Here is an 18950-nt window from a genome sequence, read left to right as displayed (position 1 = left end):
CGCAACACGGTAAACATGTGTTACAGTTGGCACATTAATTACTGGAAAGCTGTTACACGTTGAAATACGAGTCCGACAGGTGAAAATTTGCAGTAATTTAAAAAAATATATATTAAAATTTAAAAAAATGATAAATTTTTAAAAAATTTAAATTTTAAAAATTAAATTTAAAATTTTGAATTTTCAGTAAGAAGAAACTTGCAGTAATTACTGTGCCACCTGTAACACATGTTACCGTGTTACGAACACAGCGCAGTAGTTACTGATGCACGGTTGTGGAACATGAACAGTAGTTACTGTACTAGCAATGAGTATTGGTTCTCCTCCTCTAATGAGCTTGCAAGCAGATGAACCGATCTAATGGCCTGTGTGTTAGACTACGTATAGTCCAGCTACTTTAATCAACTGTTTATAGGGTCACCTCTTTAAAACTTAAAAACTGGTTAAACATTTTGAGCTTCATATGTTTAAAGGAATACTTTTAGGCAGAATTGTATTTTTGATTTCTAATAGTACAAGAACACAGAAACATTTGTGTGCTAGTAGTATAGTCATTTTATATATCGCTATTCCGGTGTTTGCAATGCTCCTTTAAGGCTTAAATCGAAGAACGAAGTCCACTCCTCGGCGCATGCTTTCATGTTAATTGTTAATCCATTGTTTAATCAACTTTTAATAACTCAATCAAACCACGTTCTTTACACTTTATAAGAATCAACAGAGCCCCATTGGATGTCTCATTCGAACAATACCATTTATATATTTATAACGCATTATTATAAACATGTTCGTTTACTGCCATAAAAGTCTTATCTTTTCCCATTCAGTTTATTGTTGCATCCGAGTAGACGACCTGCAGTGGACTGTAGGTTAGAATGTAAAGTCCTATCACTTTATTTGATGAACCTCAGTCATTTCTCAACAATTACAAAGTGTTATAGAAAATGCACTTTTCAAATAAAGGCAGTGGTTTCTAACGGAGGGCAGGGGAGGGGGGGGGGTTAATCAACCTATAAAGGGCCCTCTCAAAAATGGGAAAGGTGAGTTACAAATGTAAACTTGATCAGGGGCAGACTGGGGTATGAATTACTACCTGCTAAGTGGTTAAACCGTAAGGGCTGTTGACTTATAAACAAACGGTGCATTTAACGTCTCCAATGACATTATAATGGTTCTTTCGCGACTGGACTGATAGCAATGATTTGTTAAACATTTGTTTACAACATCATTCATTATGTGAGAACATGCACAGATGAGGTAAAATGTTGACATTTTGAGTATTTTCTTGCAAACAATCGTACTGCAACTGAAACGCATGCACGTAGTTTATCAGGACTGTATACAAATGAACATAGACACGAATAGCAGACGACAGGATTCGTTTTTCCTTAGCAACACAAGGCTTCTTGTTGGTGTTGCACGTAAACAAGCGTGTATGATATGATAGGAGTGACTGCCGTACGCAATGTATAAGAATCTGACACTAAATGTTCGAATAGTAGCCAGGTTCTTTGCAGATGAAGCCTTAATGAGACGGAAGGTAAATAACACCAACTTTATCATCTTAACCTAAACAATTATTCTCAAATTTACCGTAAATGCCCGTTGTAGTGGCGTTTTGTTGTCTACGGGAACGCTTATCTCTTCGAGCTGACAAAGGGTCAAATAATATGTTAGTAACACCTGAGCGCACGTCACATGACCCTCCTTGATTGGTACGTTTTCCTACTGTGGAGTGAGAGTTCCAGGTCATTTTAGTTCGATGATAAGGTAGTCTAAAGGTTGCATAGCCCTATATCGCGAACCCGTCCCTGCAGATAACGAGATCAGAGATATCCCAAATGAGATTGGATAGGATATTAGAGTACATTTTTGGAAGAGAGCATCTGACAAGCAAAAAAAGAAGGGGGGGGGGGGAGATTAGCCAATTGGTGTAAATTTAGACCTTGTAATGGCTTTAGGTAGGAGAGTAGTAAACATTGAGCTATTAGGTTGTGAGGAGGTTTTGATTCAGAAAAGAAACATACAGGCTCTCCTATAGCTAAAACGTACACGGTTATAGTATGTGAATTACACTGAGGGGTAAGCCTACACGTGAGTTAAACAGGTAAAAGACTTCAGAGACAGAAAATTAGGGTATATGCCGTCACATAATATGCTTTGGTCGTCAGTCTACATTGCAAGATTGAAGATAGAAATTGCTAGGGTACTATAAAAACCTTAAGACGAAGCATTATAATTCAGAACGTGTCAGCGACAAGATAGTGAGAGAAACAAGATAGTGAAAAGGTGAAAATAGTGACGGGGAAAGGATAGTGAAAAATGCAAGATAGTGAGAGGGAAATGGTATTGAAGAGTGCAAGATAGTGACTGGGAAAGTATAGTGAAAAGTGCAAGATAGTGACAGGGAAAGTAAAGTGAAAAGTGCAAGATAGTGACGGGGAGAGGATAGTGAAAAGTGCAAGATAGTGACGGGGAATGGATAGAGAAAAGTGCAAGAATAGTGACGGGGAAAGTTTAGTGAAAAGTGCAAGATAGTGACGGAAAGTATAGTGACAAGTGCAAGATAGTGACGGAGAAAGGATAGTGAAATGTGCAAGATAGTGAGAGGGAAAGGATATTGAAAAGTGCAAGTTGGGACGGGGAAAGAATAGTGAAAATTACAGGCTGCAGGGAAGTAAAAGTGATAAGCTGGTGAAATTGGCTCATATAGTGACAGGTTGATGATATGGCAGGGGGAAGATGGTGAAAGTAAGTGGCTACCTACATATTTCTAGTAATGTTTTTTTTTTGTAAGGGGGGGGGGGGCAGAGGTGGAGTACTGCTTCATAAGTTGGCACTATTTAAAAGTAAAATGGTAATAGTTATTAACAGCCTAAAGGTAATAAATCATGCATCCCACAACGATATGTTCATAAGTAAAAAATAAATACATTTTCTAAAAAGTTGTATTGAATCTATATGTGAACTAAATTGAAGACACTAACTTATATAGAAGGATATTCAACTTTGATTTCTATTATTGATTCACTTTATGTTGATCATACACTTTACATATAGTTCATCAAATGAAGTACTCCTCGGAGAGCAAACACTTTTTTAAAAGTCAGTAAACAAATATGAATCTTATACTAGGAATTATAACTAAATATAACGCTGGAATATATATGCTCGCACGTTTTATGATCATTTTAACTTCCACAAGGAAGGATTCGCTCGGGTACTTATTCCGAGTGATATTATGAACTTATCCGTAGGCGTCTGTATAAACGTGGGAAATATTTGTCTTGCAGTCAAAAAATATTTGTACAAGATAATTTTTTGCAGATATAGTGCTATGTAGATGGCATTTGTCATTCTGTCATGCTAACATGTTACTCCTACGCCTTTCCATGTAATATGATTACTAAAGCATATTTTTATGCTACTTGGTATTATTTAATAGTTGATTGATATTGACAACAATGACAATCATATATTGATTGTAAGTGTATGAGTTTTTAGGTTAGAGTAATCACGGAAATAACCCACATCTTTTGTGGTTATGTCTGATGTTCCTTTTTGTATGTGATTAACATTTAATACAATAATCTCCGAGCTATACGAAATGACAGTTGCAAAGCGTTGAGGAGGATATTATGATTAATGATAAACGTACTTTTGTGCAACAACATTTTCAGCATTCATTCAATGGTCCAAAAATAAAGACTCTGACGCTAGTAGAAACAGTTTGAAAATGTCGAAGCAATCCCAGTGATACTAATGAACAACTTAAAGGCATTGAAGACTCGCCCCAAACAGCGTGCCGCCATCTTTGAAAAGTTAACTTTCCGTTGCTTGCAAGTGAAGTTTTTCTCTTGTCGCTACAAAATGCAAACAGTAATGAAACGTGATACCTTGTTAGCTGGACCTGAGATGTCCATCGCTGTATCGTCTGTACACTGTGGGTATTGACCGCAGCTGTATGTATTGACTGAACACTAGTTTCTAATTACCGACGGTATAGCAAACTGTGTGAGTATTTTCTGGGATCGATGGTAGTGTGTAACACTTCTGTTACACATCATTCGAAACTAGGTCAGATTACCGGCATTAGACGTTTCATTTTGCGCGAGTCTTCACGCCTATTAATCGCAACAATATGAGTGCCGCAACCCTATCGGACGATTACAATAGTGGAAATATGGGAACTTAAAGATCAGAAATATATGCGTCGATCTTTCCCCATCAGTTAGATTGAACTATCCTATTACATGTAGATATATATATCTACCATCTACCAACTATACCAACGTTTCATATTTTGCTACTCGGTCATTTGCTGTCTTCAATATTGAATTATGGTTGCACTAAAGCATATTATAAGGTGATTCTGAAAGCATTGAGGTGGCTTTCAGGTAAAACAGCCTGCTCTCGTGTCGTCGTGGCACATTTTGTGAATGGACCGCGCATGCGGCCGGTGCGCCGTATAACTCTGCTTGCACATGCAAGCCATAGGCTATACAAGAAGTACAGCCATCTTTCTTTTCATTAATTGGACATTCTACTTTCATTCATGTTATAATGCAATGCTCATTATATTCGTTGCTCGAGCTACCATTTCCTCATTCTTCATTGATTCACCGTGTTTGGCTTATCTCCAGTCCCTTTTTCCAAGGACCCACCACCCCGCATTGTCACCTGCTTGTTCATCCATCTAGTCTCCCCATTTTACAAGACTTCACCCACGCATGCATTTCTTCACAACCGTCGTTCGTTCATCCATCCGTCTGTTTGTTAAAATCGCCATCCATCAGTTGTATATCGCCGTTTCATCCATTCTCCAACCTCAGCTATGCGTTCATCCATCCATTCATCTATGTATTCATTTTTTTCTTCAAATAGATCATCAATCAATCTATCCTTATTCTAAACAAGCAATCCGTCAAATTGTGCATGGAATTTTAGCTCAGTAACATGGAATGTTAGCGTAGGAGTGTTAGCTCAGTGGTTAACGCCGGTGCCTTCCAATCATAAGGTCCCGGTTCGAGTCACTCCAAGATTAATGTAAGTCGTCCAGTTACAGAGTTGTTGAAAATACTGACAATTCATAATCATGGACGTTAAATATGAATATAAGAGACCGACTTGCGGCTTTGAGAAGCCACAAAGGCTTCTTCGCGAGTTCCTGCTTGCAGGAGGATCTAAAATACATACAATGTGTGGTATGGATGAACGTTATAGGAGAATATAATATATAAATATATATATATATATATATATATATATATATATTTATATATATATACATATAGTAAATATTATACAGAGTATAAAATCAGAGATCGGCCGCGACAATTCCAAGAGCGCAGAAAGAAAAAGAAAAAGTTTCTTGAAAGAAAATTTAATGAAAACAGACTGAAGACTATATCTGCCTGGCTATACTTCAAGAGAAGGGGGGATTTTGTAAACATGCAACAGCTGTAGTGTTAATGAACTCGAGGACACCCAGTCTATAGAATATTTGCTTTGGGAAAACTTGAACTTTGCAATCCACAAACATTGACTGATATTTCTATCTGTCAACACACAGACAGGATGCCACAAGCGATTATACTCTCGGGTAATGAACTGTTAACTCTGTTCAACCATCAACGTTCAACATACCGTACTTAACAACAACATCTTTAGGTAAAACAACCAGTTAGAGCATTGATTATTTTACAGTTATGCAACCTCTCCATGATTCCCCATGTATATACATATACATAAACCTGGACCGACTCTGTCGATGAGAAGACCATGGAGTGTCATGTGACGTGCTCCCTGGTAGCACTCAACTCATATATATATAGTACTCATTGAATGTAATATTCTACAACAACTAATGTCCTGACCTCATATAGCTACCACATTTCCCGTGAAGCTACGCGAACACTGGAATCTAGCTAATTTTCACCACAATTTTCAATTCCAGAATTGTCATTTTGAGTATTTTCTTTCAACCATTCGAACTGCTGCTGGAACGCACGCAGTATATCATGCTGTAGGACATTGAAAACCACCGTTATATGTTCAAGTTGTATTTCTATACCGCTCTGAATTTATTTTATTTTTATGTTTTTTTTTGTGTGAAACGACCGTTTTAGAGAGTTTAAGAGAGCTGAGGGGTTCATCGAGTAAAGTGACTGGGACTTGAAGTCTCAGACCACTGTGTCAGGCTTCCTCCGATTGCAACACAAAACTCAATGGGGAACCATAACAATCGTATGCTCTCAGTCAAACGACAAGCTGATATTAGTGTTTAGACTTTGTTAGGGTCAAATGGCGATTTGAATGTTTTCAACCAAGGGGTGTGCTCTGTTTGTTCATATGAATTTAAAAAGGACATGTCTTGGTTGAATTTTTAGGGTTTATAAACCACAACATTAAACATTAACGCATAGGTCTGCACTGAGGCTTAAAGGAGCATTTCAGAGATTAAGCAGTGGCGGAGCGTCCATACAATCAGGAGGGCGGATGCCCCCCCCCCCCCCCCCTGACGGACTCAAATGGACTGCTGGCGCCCTTTTCAGTTTTTTACCACTTTTTACTTATTCGCGATTATTGACATTTTTATTGCGCTCTCATCTACCTATTGACATTTTTCACATTATCTGCAAATTAGCAAGGCCCGAAAAGGATCATTTCCGGCGATCTAGGGAGTAGCCTTTCTTTACTCAAAATTTGTTGTGTACGCTCCGCGCCAACCTGTGATGGCGCTCCGCTTAGATAGTGTCGAAAGCGCCCCTACAGACCATTCTCGCCCCCCTGACCAATACCCCTAGCTCCGCCACTGAGATTAAGCATATTTTAAAGATGAAATTCTTGCACACAAGAACCGCACGAGCAACCTGATTAGCGCTTAAATGTTGTTGGTTATTTTCATGGACTGTAACATGCAAAAATTCGGCTTCAAGTCCTTGTTTAACTCTAGGGTTTAACCTATGCGTATAGTCATTTCTGCCATTCTATACGCTGAGAAGTTCCCGTTGTTCCCTGGGACGGGACGAGGATGGGGGGGGGGGAGCAGAGGGTGATATAGTAAGGTAGACCATAGCAGATCTACAACATAGATAGGCTTCGTATAAGTCACAACAAAAAAAGACAAGGAAGAAAATTTAATTTGACCAGTATGATGTGATCTGTACATCTTCTTTTTCTTTACGTCATCATTAATTGCGATTAGTTGGATTAAGAAAAAAAGAAAAGAAAATGGCGGTAAATCCCAGAAAACCTCCAGAACAAGCTTTCGTGACATGTAATGTGAGAACACTAAACACTCAACGCCGCCAAAGTTTGGGCCATGTGCCAAGTTTACTATAGGTGGAAAGGCCAAGGAGCTGCGGTTATTTAGCAATTGGCAACTCCCTGTTATATATGACTACATGTGCCATATTTACTAATACCTTGTGATTGATGTCTTTTGGCAAACCCTAAAAAAAATGTTATCAATGTTTATGGCAACCTGGGACTGAACAGGGCCAACCAGGAGGAAAAGTAGAAATATTACCAAAAAGAGGTCACGCCCACCATCACGCGCTTCATATACTCAAAATAAACAAAACAAAAATATTTCATCACGTTCCTAAAGTTTGAGCGGGAAATTCCCTTCTTTGTTATTTCTGTTTTTTTGAGTGTGTGCAAGTTAAATAAATGAGTAGACGTAATACTGGGATGACTGTATATAGGACTGTCCTATACGGTAGCCTATATATACTCCTACATGTTATTGCCCTATTGACTTACACACTTAATCGTCAATCAAGTAATGTTGGTCTCTTAGTCCTTGTATGGGAATTCTCACTAGATATAACTCTACCCATTACTGGATAGCTGACACATTGGCAAATCACGGCACACTTCAAATTTCCGTATCGTGACACCTTGCAGAATTATCGCTATGAGAACCAGAAACTTCTCCTCAGTTGTATACAACAAACCTCTTTACTAACAGTGGCAATTGATTTTGTCACACATTATTTTATCGTTACATATATCTAGACTAACTCGTGCTGATTTTTCATCCCCACTACTACCTACTCCCCCCCCCCCCCCCATTGATTAACTTCGGTGAGACCTTTTTTCTTTCTTTTTTTTTTCTTTTTTTACTCGTCTAACCCCCAAACAACAAATAATGATTAAAATTGTCAACAGAGATATGGAGGATTAAGTAGACCTCTGAAAACAAGATTACATCTTACACCTATATTTTCCTTTATCGGTGTTCGTTATTACATGAGGAAAGAGGAAGGAAGCGCTGTTTGTGGAATGACTATTTGGAGTCAATTGATGGGTGACGAGAGTTCCATGGTACGGAAAACGTCTTAAAAGTTTAAAGCTCAGTCAAGTTAAAAGTTTATTTCGGTAAAAGGATCCCTTCCTTTCAATCAACCGTACCAGAGTAGATCTTTCGGTTTATACATCTCATATAAAAACATATTTAAACTCTCAGAAATTGTTATATAGTGTCGCCAAGGTTCATAAAATAAATCCTCGTTTTAATTTATCTTTGAGATATCAAAAGTAAAGGAAGAGATAAAATCAAAAGAAAAATGTTGAATTTTCATTAAATGTAAGCTCTAAACGTTGAGGGAATTGGAATTGGAATTATTCTTATTATTATTCTTATTTGTCTTATTATTATTCTTATTATTAGTATTCGTATTCGTATTATTATTACTATTATAATTATTATTATTATTATTATTTGTGATTGATTCTTCTATCTCTGTAGCAGGTTGATAATTATTCTATAATTTCATAACAATATCACTGTACGGTATGTAGTTTTGATTTTTTCATTTCTGTGAGGACTGGAGGGGGGGGTTCCACCCTGTAACTCTCCTACTCTGGACATGAGAATGGGGTGACTTTGGCCATAATGAAGTCATCTGTTGCCATACATGCTAAACTTGATTCCTTATTAACTTTTCCTAAAGAACTTCTGTTCTTAGCAGTGAAGCTTAGGCTATATTTATATAACAATATGTTGTTAGTAAGTTTTTTAGTTATCGAATATTATCCTGCTGCCACAATTGCTCATAAAGTTCAAAAGTACCACTCTTGAAATTATGATGCTCTGAAACTCCTATAGGGGCGGGCGGTGGGGGGGGGGGGGTAATAGGGTGATTGATCTCACCGAGGGATATTCCTTTCAAGTACTATAGTAATCAAATGCTTGGTAAAGTTTGAACCTGAGCGACGATTATGCATAACATTTTGCGTTTGGGAGTAATACTTGTAACTAGCCGTTTTGTTACTTGAGTTACTTGAGTAACTAGCCGTTTTGCTACTTGAGTTACTTGAGTAGCTAGCCGTTTTGTTACTTGAGTTACTTGAGTAACTAGCCGTTTTGTTACTTGAGTTATGTTAGTAACTAGCCGTTTGGGAGTAACACAAAATGACCTATGAAGCCGATGGAACATCCTACAACAATCCTACGAATATAATATCGTCTTGCAGGTCACATAAATAATGCACAGTGCTGTTGCGAGAGGCTTTGGGACCAGAGTGCATGGGGTCATTTGAGAATTTTGATCGTAAGACCAATACTTACCTATCGTAGGTTCTGTCCATTGCAAAATATCTCAAAGCGGTCATATTATCGTGGCTGGAACAGAACTATTTCACACAGCTATTACAACAACAACAACAACAAACAAACAAAACATACAACCCAATTTAATCTAATTATAGCTGTCTGTGCAAGTTTGTTATAACTGAACATGGCCTATACCACCTTCAACATTTCAATACAGCTATTCCATGCTATGTAAATCTGGTCTCTGATGGTGGGTTGTACGATGCGGTCATCGTAATGTATTGAGCCAATAGGCGTGTCTCATGACAGCGTCACTATGGTTTTACTTTGATTCGTTGCATATTGTCTTCTTTCTCTGAAGCTGACCCTTATGGTATGTATGTATGTTAGACTATAAGTAATCATGAAGCTATCATTTGTTAGCGTCTGATGTGTAAATTGGATGCATTTCTCAACATATAAATGTGATTGGCGTATGGAAATACAACAATGACTAACAATCAGTGGTTTTTAACATTAAACAACATAACTTAATTAATTATGGACCCACAGTAATCCTTGAACTGACACACGTGACTAATATCTTCACGTTGCCATATGGGGTCAACAATGTTCGGGCGTGGGTGGAGGGGGGGGGGTATCATTAACGCGAATATCGACGGTAAATGTTTTAATACAAAATTATCTTGAACGAACAGTAAGATGAAGATGTATCAGTATGAAGATAGTAGGGTCCCATATGGATAACCGTCTCTTGACCTATGACCTCTGGCGTTGAGTGCTTCGTCGGGCTCTGAAGATAATAATGTCACCTGCCCCCTCTTTGCATTTTTTTCATTTTCCTTTAGAATAGCATGGAAAGCACATACACCATTCTTTACCCTATATTTTTAGTTCCTCTAATTGACCCGGGCAATGACCACCCCCACACCCCTCCCACCCCCTTCATCCCCGGTATGACCCTGGTATCAGGATTCGATGCCCGTCGTGATATTATACGTGTCTGTCACCTTTGACAAACTTATATTCCTTCCCGTGCAATGCTTAGCAGTAAACAGATGTTAAGTTAACAAACGTTATCGTTATCAGTGTTAGCTTAGACTAATGATAGTCAAGGTGAACAACCCTGTCGTTTTATTTACAGTTATTGTCCATTGATATAACAAACCCAAAATTATCCCGCCTTTTTTTTTTTTTGCTATCCAGCGAACGTTAACCTGTAACTATACTTGTTCCAAAGTCCACACACTTAACGGATTACTTGATACAGAGCACCTGCATGAATGCAGTATTGCATGAATGTGATAATATCGTATATTGTATGATATACGCTACATGTTAAACCACACATTTTTTTTTTGGCAAAGGCTTCTGCAGGAAGACACATGTAGACAGTTACACACTGATAAGGTTCTTAGCTTTTCGGAATATTTCAATTTTTCACTAACAAAACTTAGGCCAAACTGAAGTACATTACTTAGTATACAGACCTACTAGACAATGTGATAAATGTTTGCTTTGGATACTATAGGCCTACCAGACACAAACTCAACTATCATAGACGGAGATACGTGTCATGAGCAACTTCCCCCCCCCCCCCCCAACAGCTAGGATTTGTTTTATTCCACTTGGGAAGCATCATAGATTTAATGTTTCTTCATACATTAGGCTGAAGACTTGATCAAGTCTAAATATGACGTCATCGAGCCACATGTGCTTTAATTTACTATTGTTTTGTTTTTTCTTCTTCTGTATCTATACTTTAAATGATTAATTTCTGTAATGGAGATGGGTTTTGCCCAATGCTGAATCTAAACTATTGAAGCTCTTTAACATGACCTACTGATGGCTTATTGCAGTACCGGATTCATGCAGGGGTGCCTGCAAGGGTTTCTGTTTCAACCCTGTTAACATTTTACCTTGAAAAAGTAAAAAGAGAAAGTAAAGGTTTCAGATAATAGTAGCGCTATGACATCACCAATTTTCAAAAATGACAACTCCTACACACGACCTTTAAGATATCTCCGAAACAGAACAAGACATTTCTTAGCTGCTTGACGGGGTTGTTTGTTCACAAATATCTCTGACATGTTAGCTAAAGATGTTGTTTGGGGTTTTTGTCCCCCCCCCCTCCCCCCCCCCCTCTTGAAAGAAGGATCTTAGACCATTTTCATCAAATTAGTATACTACATGAGACGATACGTTACAAACACAAAGCAGTAAATTGCTCTTACCAACTTACGGGCTCTGTCAAATACAAATGTCAACTTCAATGTCGCTTCAATGTATAGTTTACCCATGAATATGTTGAAATGTTGTTCCCAATCAGCGGGCCCCGTGATCCTTAATCCCATGACACAAATAAAAATATTGCATTTCCTGGGAAGTAAACAACATCAGCATGCTCTCATTGTCCATAAGTTGAAATAACTTGGCTATAACAGATAGGCTCTAGCACCTTTATTATGCAAACTGACCAATTGAGATATTGTTATTTCTTTCGACCATTCAGAGAAATTCATTGTTTCTGTTGAATGGGTTTATGGTGGAATTAAGGCATCGTTATAATAAAAGTTTTAGCGGACTGCATTATAAGGTTTCGAAAGCAGCGAGAATTTGCTCGAGGGCCCGTCCATCGCCCGCGGCCGCGATTGGCCCTCCAGTGTCGGTGTGACTGTTCTGCAATAGTGTAAGCGAGATCCACATTTCTGCCTGATCTGATGGAAATTTTTATGAAAAAGGTTTTTTTAAAAATATCTATTAAATAATAAAAGAAGTTAAAATAAAAGGTTGAGTGACATGCATCTATATATAGGGTAAATGAATTTTTAAAATGACTTTGCCTTCCCTATAACTTTAATTAAAAAAAAATTAAGAAAAAACTTCTTACAAAAATATACAAATTAATTATCTTTCGAAGACAATGGACTGATGGATTTCCTGAAATAAAAAAAAACTGCTTGCTAATTGAATGTTCTAACTTTATCACATTTCAAAGACTAATTATAGCAGATGTTGATAAAAAGGAAAGTATAAAGAACTTTGGAAGATCATGTGACATCATAATGTCACATCTATACTGTGATCCATTTCCTTGACAGCTTTACAGGTACATATCTGCCAAAAAAAAACGTATGCCATTTCAGATGCAGACAAGTTTACTGAGATAATGGGCATATTGCTGTCTTCCGTTTACGCGCGAAGTTTATTCACTTAAAAAGCCACTGGTATATATATATATATATATATATATATATATATATATATATATATATATATATATATATATATATATATATATATATATATATATATATATATATATATATATATATATATATATATATATATATTTATATTTATATTTATATATATATATATATATATATATATATACATGACGTTAGAAGCTTAGAAGGAAATCAAATCTAAACTATCAACATTGGTCTACAGTATAGGCCTATGTGTCAAAGAGATAACTGCCAAAAGCCGCCGCTTCACCAAACAGCTAAGGAATATCTTATTTCTACTCGGTAGATACCAAAGGTTTCATGCTTCTTTCACCTAAAATGTTAACGACTTGGTCAAGTCTAAATATGACATCACCAATGCAGCCACATGCGTTTCGATTTTTGTTTATGTTTTTTAATATTGTTTTTAGCCTATTATTAGTACTATTACAATGTTTATATTCTGTAATGGATATGGGTTTTGGAAAATGCTGATTCTAAAAATATTGAAACTCTGAAAAGGATATAATAATGACGTTGGTTTCAGTTTTGACATGGTTAACATTCTACCCTTTGAATGTGCATGAATAGGCCGCAACGTAAACGGTTTTCTTTCAGAGTCCTATAGGCCTATATAGTGGCACTATGACATCACAGATTTTACAAAATTACAGCCTCCCAGACAAAACGCTTTTAAAACTTAATTGACGATATCTGGCGAACGGAACAAGATATTTCACTCCCAATTTTCGAGGAAACTGCATGTTCTTCATAACGATGCCTGCCATATCATCCAAATATGATGATTACTTTTGTGTCACCCTTAAATAATAAGAAGAAAAAAAAAACAAATTTGAGTCAAAGTTTGGGATTTTAAATATACAAGAATTGTTATGATTTTGAGATTGTATTCCTGATGTGCCGACCAACTGGCGTAAATACTTGATGTTACTTCGAGATAACTAATCGGTCTTTTTAGACATTTATGAAGATGGCAATGTTTGAATTGGTTACAGCTGGATGGGATGCTCTCTGTTGTCAATAATGGTTCATAAGTATATGCCAAATAATCTTTCACAAAAAACTTCATCATAACTTTAAGATTCTCATAATAATCATTTCACTTAACAGTATGATCACATTAACATAGCTAGCTAGCTGTATGCGAAAACTGTGTACACATGCACATTAATGCGACAGCTTACGCAATCGGTTGTATCAAATATGAAAACAATAATGTTTCAGTGACGCCATTAATCTGCTTTGAATGACACCTAATCGAATGCAACCACACCACTGGTTCCATAATGGTATTTGGAGTTGTAAACCTGCACACGCACCTGAGCATGGTACAAAACCCCTCGTTATGAACATTTCATGTCATTGGAAAAAACATTGAGAGAACGTTGATAGCAACCGGAAACCAGTTTTCCCCAAAAAAATTCAGTCAAAATATAATGACACAACCTAAGTTTACTTCTCCACCCCCCCCCGTGTATACCCCCATTACAACCAATGCACACCCCATACACACCCAAATACAAACCCACGGTGTACACGGTACGAAAACTTCTCATTATATATATATATATATATATATATACATGCAATTAGTCGTGATAATGTTCTCTATCGAACAGTTACGAGGCAAAAAGGAAACGAATTTTCAAACACGTTTGATTAAAAAGCAAAATCAGTTTAAGTTTTGAAGCCCACAAGCTACCGCAAGTGTCCACCACAAACTCCCCCCCCCCATCTCCCCGTACACTCCTAATGCACATCCAATGCGCACCACATGCACACCTTAATGCAAACCCCATGCACAGCCACAGCTACAATTCACTTACACAGCCCACGCACACTCTATATATAACACTCCTTCATACAGGTAAAAATATTTCTCTTTCCTCAAGTCTTTTGTCTTTCTTTCATTCTTGTTTTCATCTTTCCTTTTGTTTTCTTCCTTGTATTTCTTCTGAGGGGTGTGGGGAGTTTCTGTTAACAATTTAACCCTCTATTCCTACTCACTATATCAGTCCCTCAATGCACACTGCTCTTTTGTACAACTGCCCGCTCCTCTCCCATCCCCTTCCCTCCGGGCTCCATGCATACCACCCTTTAACCCCCCCCCCCTTCCCCAACCAACCACTTCGTCTCGTGCCTGTATATGTTTCCTCTTTCCTGGTAAACTTTCCAAGACACTTAAACTTAGAACGAGTTCACCCAATAAGCGGTATGAAACTGACCGATAAATGGGATTCTTCTTCGCGACCTTTGGTAAAAAAAAACTGGGAGAAAATGTCATGAGAAATGAGGGGGGAAAACATAGTACAGGGTGAAAAAATATAGGTCATAAACCCTTTTTTCCTTAAAGTGAGAAGTTTGTATCCCAGAAGGAGCGTGCACGTCAGGTCACCAGCACTGCTTTTACGTCATATAAACTACGTTGCTGGAGAACAAAGGCAATTAGTTCGGTAACAAACCACACAGGTATTTTCCGCTAGTGAATTTTTAGATATTTTTGGGAATTCCCTAGGAAATCCTTTACAAGGCTTACTAACATATTGCCATGACTCATCCCACGTTGTGAGAAATCGATTAAGCGACAACTTCTGCCCGGCCATGTGTGTTAAGTGTTATAATGACAAGGGCGGCGGATTGGAAATAATGTAGACAACATTCAAGATAAATGTAAGCGGAATACTGATTATTTTAGTTCACTTATCAGATTGAGACGGATTCTAAAAGATCTGTGGATTTAATGAACGTGAAGCTTGAAGACGTAGGTTGGGGTGCATTGGAAGCTGAGTTGTATGTATATATTTGTTATTTTATATGGGATTAATTTTTTACCTAATATCAGAACAAGATTTGAATATTCCATTATTTAGCATTTTTCTTTTCATCAAAAAGTGTGTGTGTGCTGGAGAGGGGTGGGGAGGGGGGTGGGGCTTGAAGGAGTGTATAATTTTAGGCGTGAAACGCAATCACCTGCTTTGAAATCATCGGTAAGTGGCTTACAGTTGTCAACAGTATATTCTTACAAGTTCTAACACATATTATTTTCAGCAATACACGATCGTTAGATTTTACGGATTAATGCACGGTATCGTGGAATGAAGAAGGGTGGAAGCTTGCAAACTGTTAGAGCCTATATACAAGTGGCCATCAATTTAACTAAGTTGTAGCATATTTTGGTTAATTATCTATTAGATGCATTTCTTCACAGTGTACCGCATTTATATTTCTAACTTAAAATGATCTCTTGCACTAAGTTTTCAGTATAGCCTTGTATTAAAGTTCGTCGTACGCATTACGTATACGACAGTGCTTTTTTCTGATCGATGATATATACGGCGTTCAAGGCAAGTTACTTGTACCGTGTGCCAACGGTCAGTTACCCCTTGATATCCTGATCTGTAAGACAAGCACCCACGGTTCGTTACCCTCTGACAGAGATAGGCCTATACCTCCTATTGTACCCTTTCTTCCGGAGTGGTCGACTTTGTACCCGGTAATAGCTCTCAAAAAAGTAATAAATCAAACTTGTTGATGACGAACTGATTACAAACACACACACACTCACTCAAAGAAAAAAATAAGAATATAAATTAATTTAACGTTTGTGTACATTTTGACTTCTCGTACGTCACCAACGCTGAAGTTCACCAGGAAGAATTGACACAAACACACTGCACATTTGGACATATTTTATGCACGAGTTTATGCACTTTTCTGCTTAATTTGCATAAACTTGATTTTTTTTTTTACCAAATTTTCAACAGTATATACTCCTGCAAATTTAGCGAGCAAAACTATTCAACTTAAAGTTGTTAACGATTTTTTTTTTTTTTATAGTTTTCTTTCCTTAGAAATTATTTTCAGATATTGAGGAAAGTTGTTGTATCAGAATTGCAAAAAAGATTAACCCTCAGAGAGATCAGTTTAGTTCAGAGAAACAAGTTTAAACCAAGTTTAAAACAATTTAAGCACACTTATTCCTAACTCTCAAGATTGCCCATTACTCTACAGAATAGATTCTTGGATGAATTGAGTAACAAATTTCTAAACTTCAACTATAAAGCAATTGTTTTTTTTCTAACGAAGGTCTGCAATTTCATCATTCGTATCGATAACTACTCACAATAAAATTTGATGACACTTTACAATACGCCCCTATATATATTTTTTTAAGGAAATTCAAATAAATGAGTTATTAATAGGTTTGATTTCTCCCCGGGCAATTTTCACACAGTATTAATATCAAACACCAATATGCTGAATAAATGGAGGGGAAAAAAATATCAAAGCAAAATTGGAAATTTTCAAAAACTTTCTCTTTTGAAATTGCTCTACCGTAACTAAAATGCAACTTAACTAGAAAAGCTATATTAATATAACTATTGATGGAAAGAGTTTTTATTTCGAAAGTTATTCGAAATAATTATCACAATGAACTCACAAAGCTGGTTTGAGCCAGGGGCGTCATTCGTTATGCTATCCCCGATTTGAATATAACGTTGTACACTTCGAGTATCCAACACGATAATGATATCTGAAAAATATGCCCCCAAAAAAGGTCTGATATACCAGTCATTTGGCCGTTAGGCCAGAGGAAGGGACTTTGGGTCCCCTGGATGAGAATGTTGGTGTGGTTTGGCATATAGGCTTCGTCATTTGCGTAGAGTCGCTTCCCCTAATTATAAACATACGTAAAAGAAAAAGATTGATATACGCTTATCTACGAAAAAAATTGAATGCAATATATATATATATATATATATATATATATATGCGTGTGTGTGTTAACAATGTTGACACTGAAAACAATGCCAAAATCATATAAGATAATGTTAATGATTAAGAGATTATGTTAGGAGATTCAATATTTTAAGTTGCAATACATTTGAATTACAATTGCAATACTACTTGCAATACTACTACAATTGCAATACTACTACAATTGCAATACTACTACAATTGCAATACTACTACAATTGCAATACTACTTCACGATTTCAGAAAATAAACATTGTATTTGGATTGTATCAAGTCTTCAGCCTTGTGTGTGAAGGACCGTTAAATCATATATCCCCAAATGGGATAAAAAGTTTCAACGTTGTTTCGGATAATTGTTCATAAATTTATCTCATATCACACAGAGGAATAAATGATGATGATCTGGTTTAGGTCTCCCATAAATGTCGTACGATTTGTAGCTTCAAAAAGTTTGTGAAAGTGTTCTGTAACCATGATAATCACACGTGTGTCTGTATACGGTAGTTGGACAACCCAGTTGGTCAGTACTTTAACAACTTCAATGACTGCTTAAAAGCAGAGATTGGGCCAAACGGCTACCGGATCCTCTCGCCACCCCCACACCCCCTCCCCCAACCCCACCGCACACCCCTCCCTCATCCCCACCCCTTCTCATCTCAACCATCTCCCTACCTCAACTCACCCATTTCCTTAACCCGAATTGCTTAAACTGTGAACGACGACTTTGGAAATCTTAGAGAAAACATCATTTCATTGTTATAACATGGAATATGATGTAAAAAGTATATTCGATAAGAATTCAACATTATCGGTACAAAATACAGCTTCCATAAAATTAATTGACGGGATAAAAATATTCATTTGACAATGTGTTTTTTTTTAGTAACGACGTAAGTGCAACGTATAACCCTTTGTATATAGTAAACAGAAAACAGTTGTTGAACAGAATCGTTCCACTACGTTTATCGATAATGTAAGTTTTGTCCCTTTTTCCCCACTATTCTCTGCGATTTGTTAACTGTTCAAATGGTATAGATACATTGATGGTTCAGTCAATATAATACATAACATATAAATATCATTACATTAATTTAGAGGACCAAAAAGACATACATGAACGAGGGCATAATCGTAATGAGGTTATGGGAAACCCCGGTTAAAAAAATGACGTCACCTTTTCCTCGTTCTGACGACAGCATGAGTGTGTTCCACCTCTGCGTAATCAAACCGTGGAAGTATATATTATTACTGTACAGATTGGTTTACATTGAAGAAGTGTGAATGTCTAATTGAACAGAAATAAAGTTACAGTTAAAACAAACATTGAAGCCATAAAACACCAGAAGATGACGTGTGGACATTTTAAAAGGTTTGCTTTT

General features: G+C 37.0%; 1 protein-coding gene across 4 annotated transcripts in view; it reads left to right on the top strand.

Moving 5' to 3' along the window:
• Positions 1-18950, top strand: part of LOC139968824 (uncharacterized) — a 70707-nt gene that overhangs the window by 9818 nt on the left and 41939 nt on the right. Inside the window, exon 1 of one of the 4 annotated variants that reach the window (XM_071973275.1) lies at positions 15445-15603. The exons of 2 other annotated variants lie outside the window; for them this stretch is intronic. In XM_071973275.1, coding sequence (XP_071829376.1) covers positions 15554-15603 — 50 coding nt within the window. In that variant the 5' untranslated portion in view covers positions 15445-15553. Of the gene's footprint in view, positions 1-15444; positions 15604-18825; positions 18941-18950 lie in introns of those variants that run through there. One more of the 4 variants, XM_071973276.1, reaches the window with a different exon arrangement.

Source organism: Apostichopus japonicus, chromosome 6, assembly GCF_037975245.1.
Source record: "Apostichopus japonicus isolate 1M-3 chromosome 6, ASM3797524v1, whole genome shotgun sequence".
NCBI lineage: Eukaryota > Metazoa > Echinodermata > Holothuroidea > Aspidochirotida > Stichopodidae > Apostichopus > Apostichopus japonicus.
The sequence above is the reverse complement of the archived record's forward strand: the minus strand, read 5'-3'. Positions and strand labels throughout refer to the sequence as shown.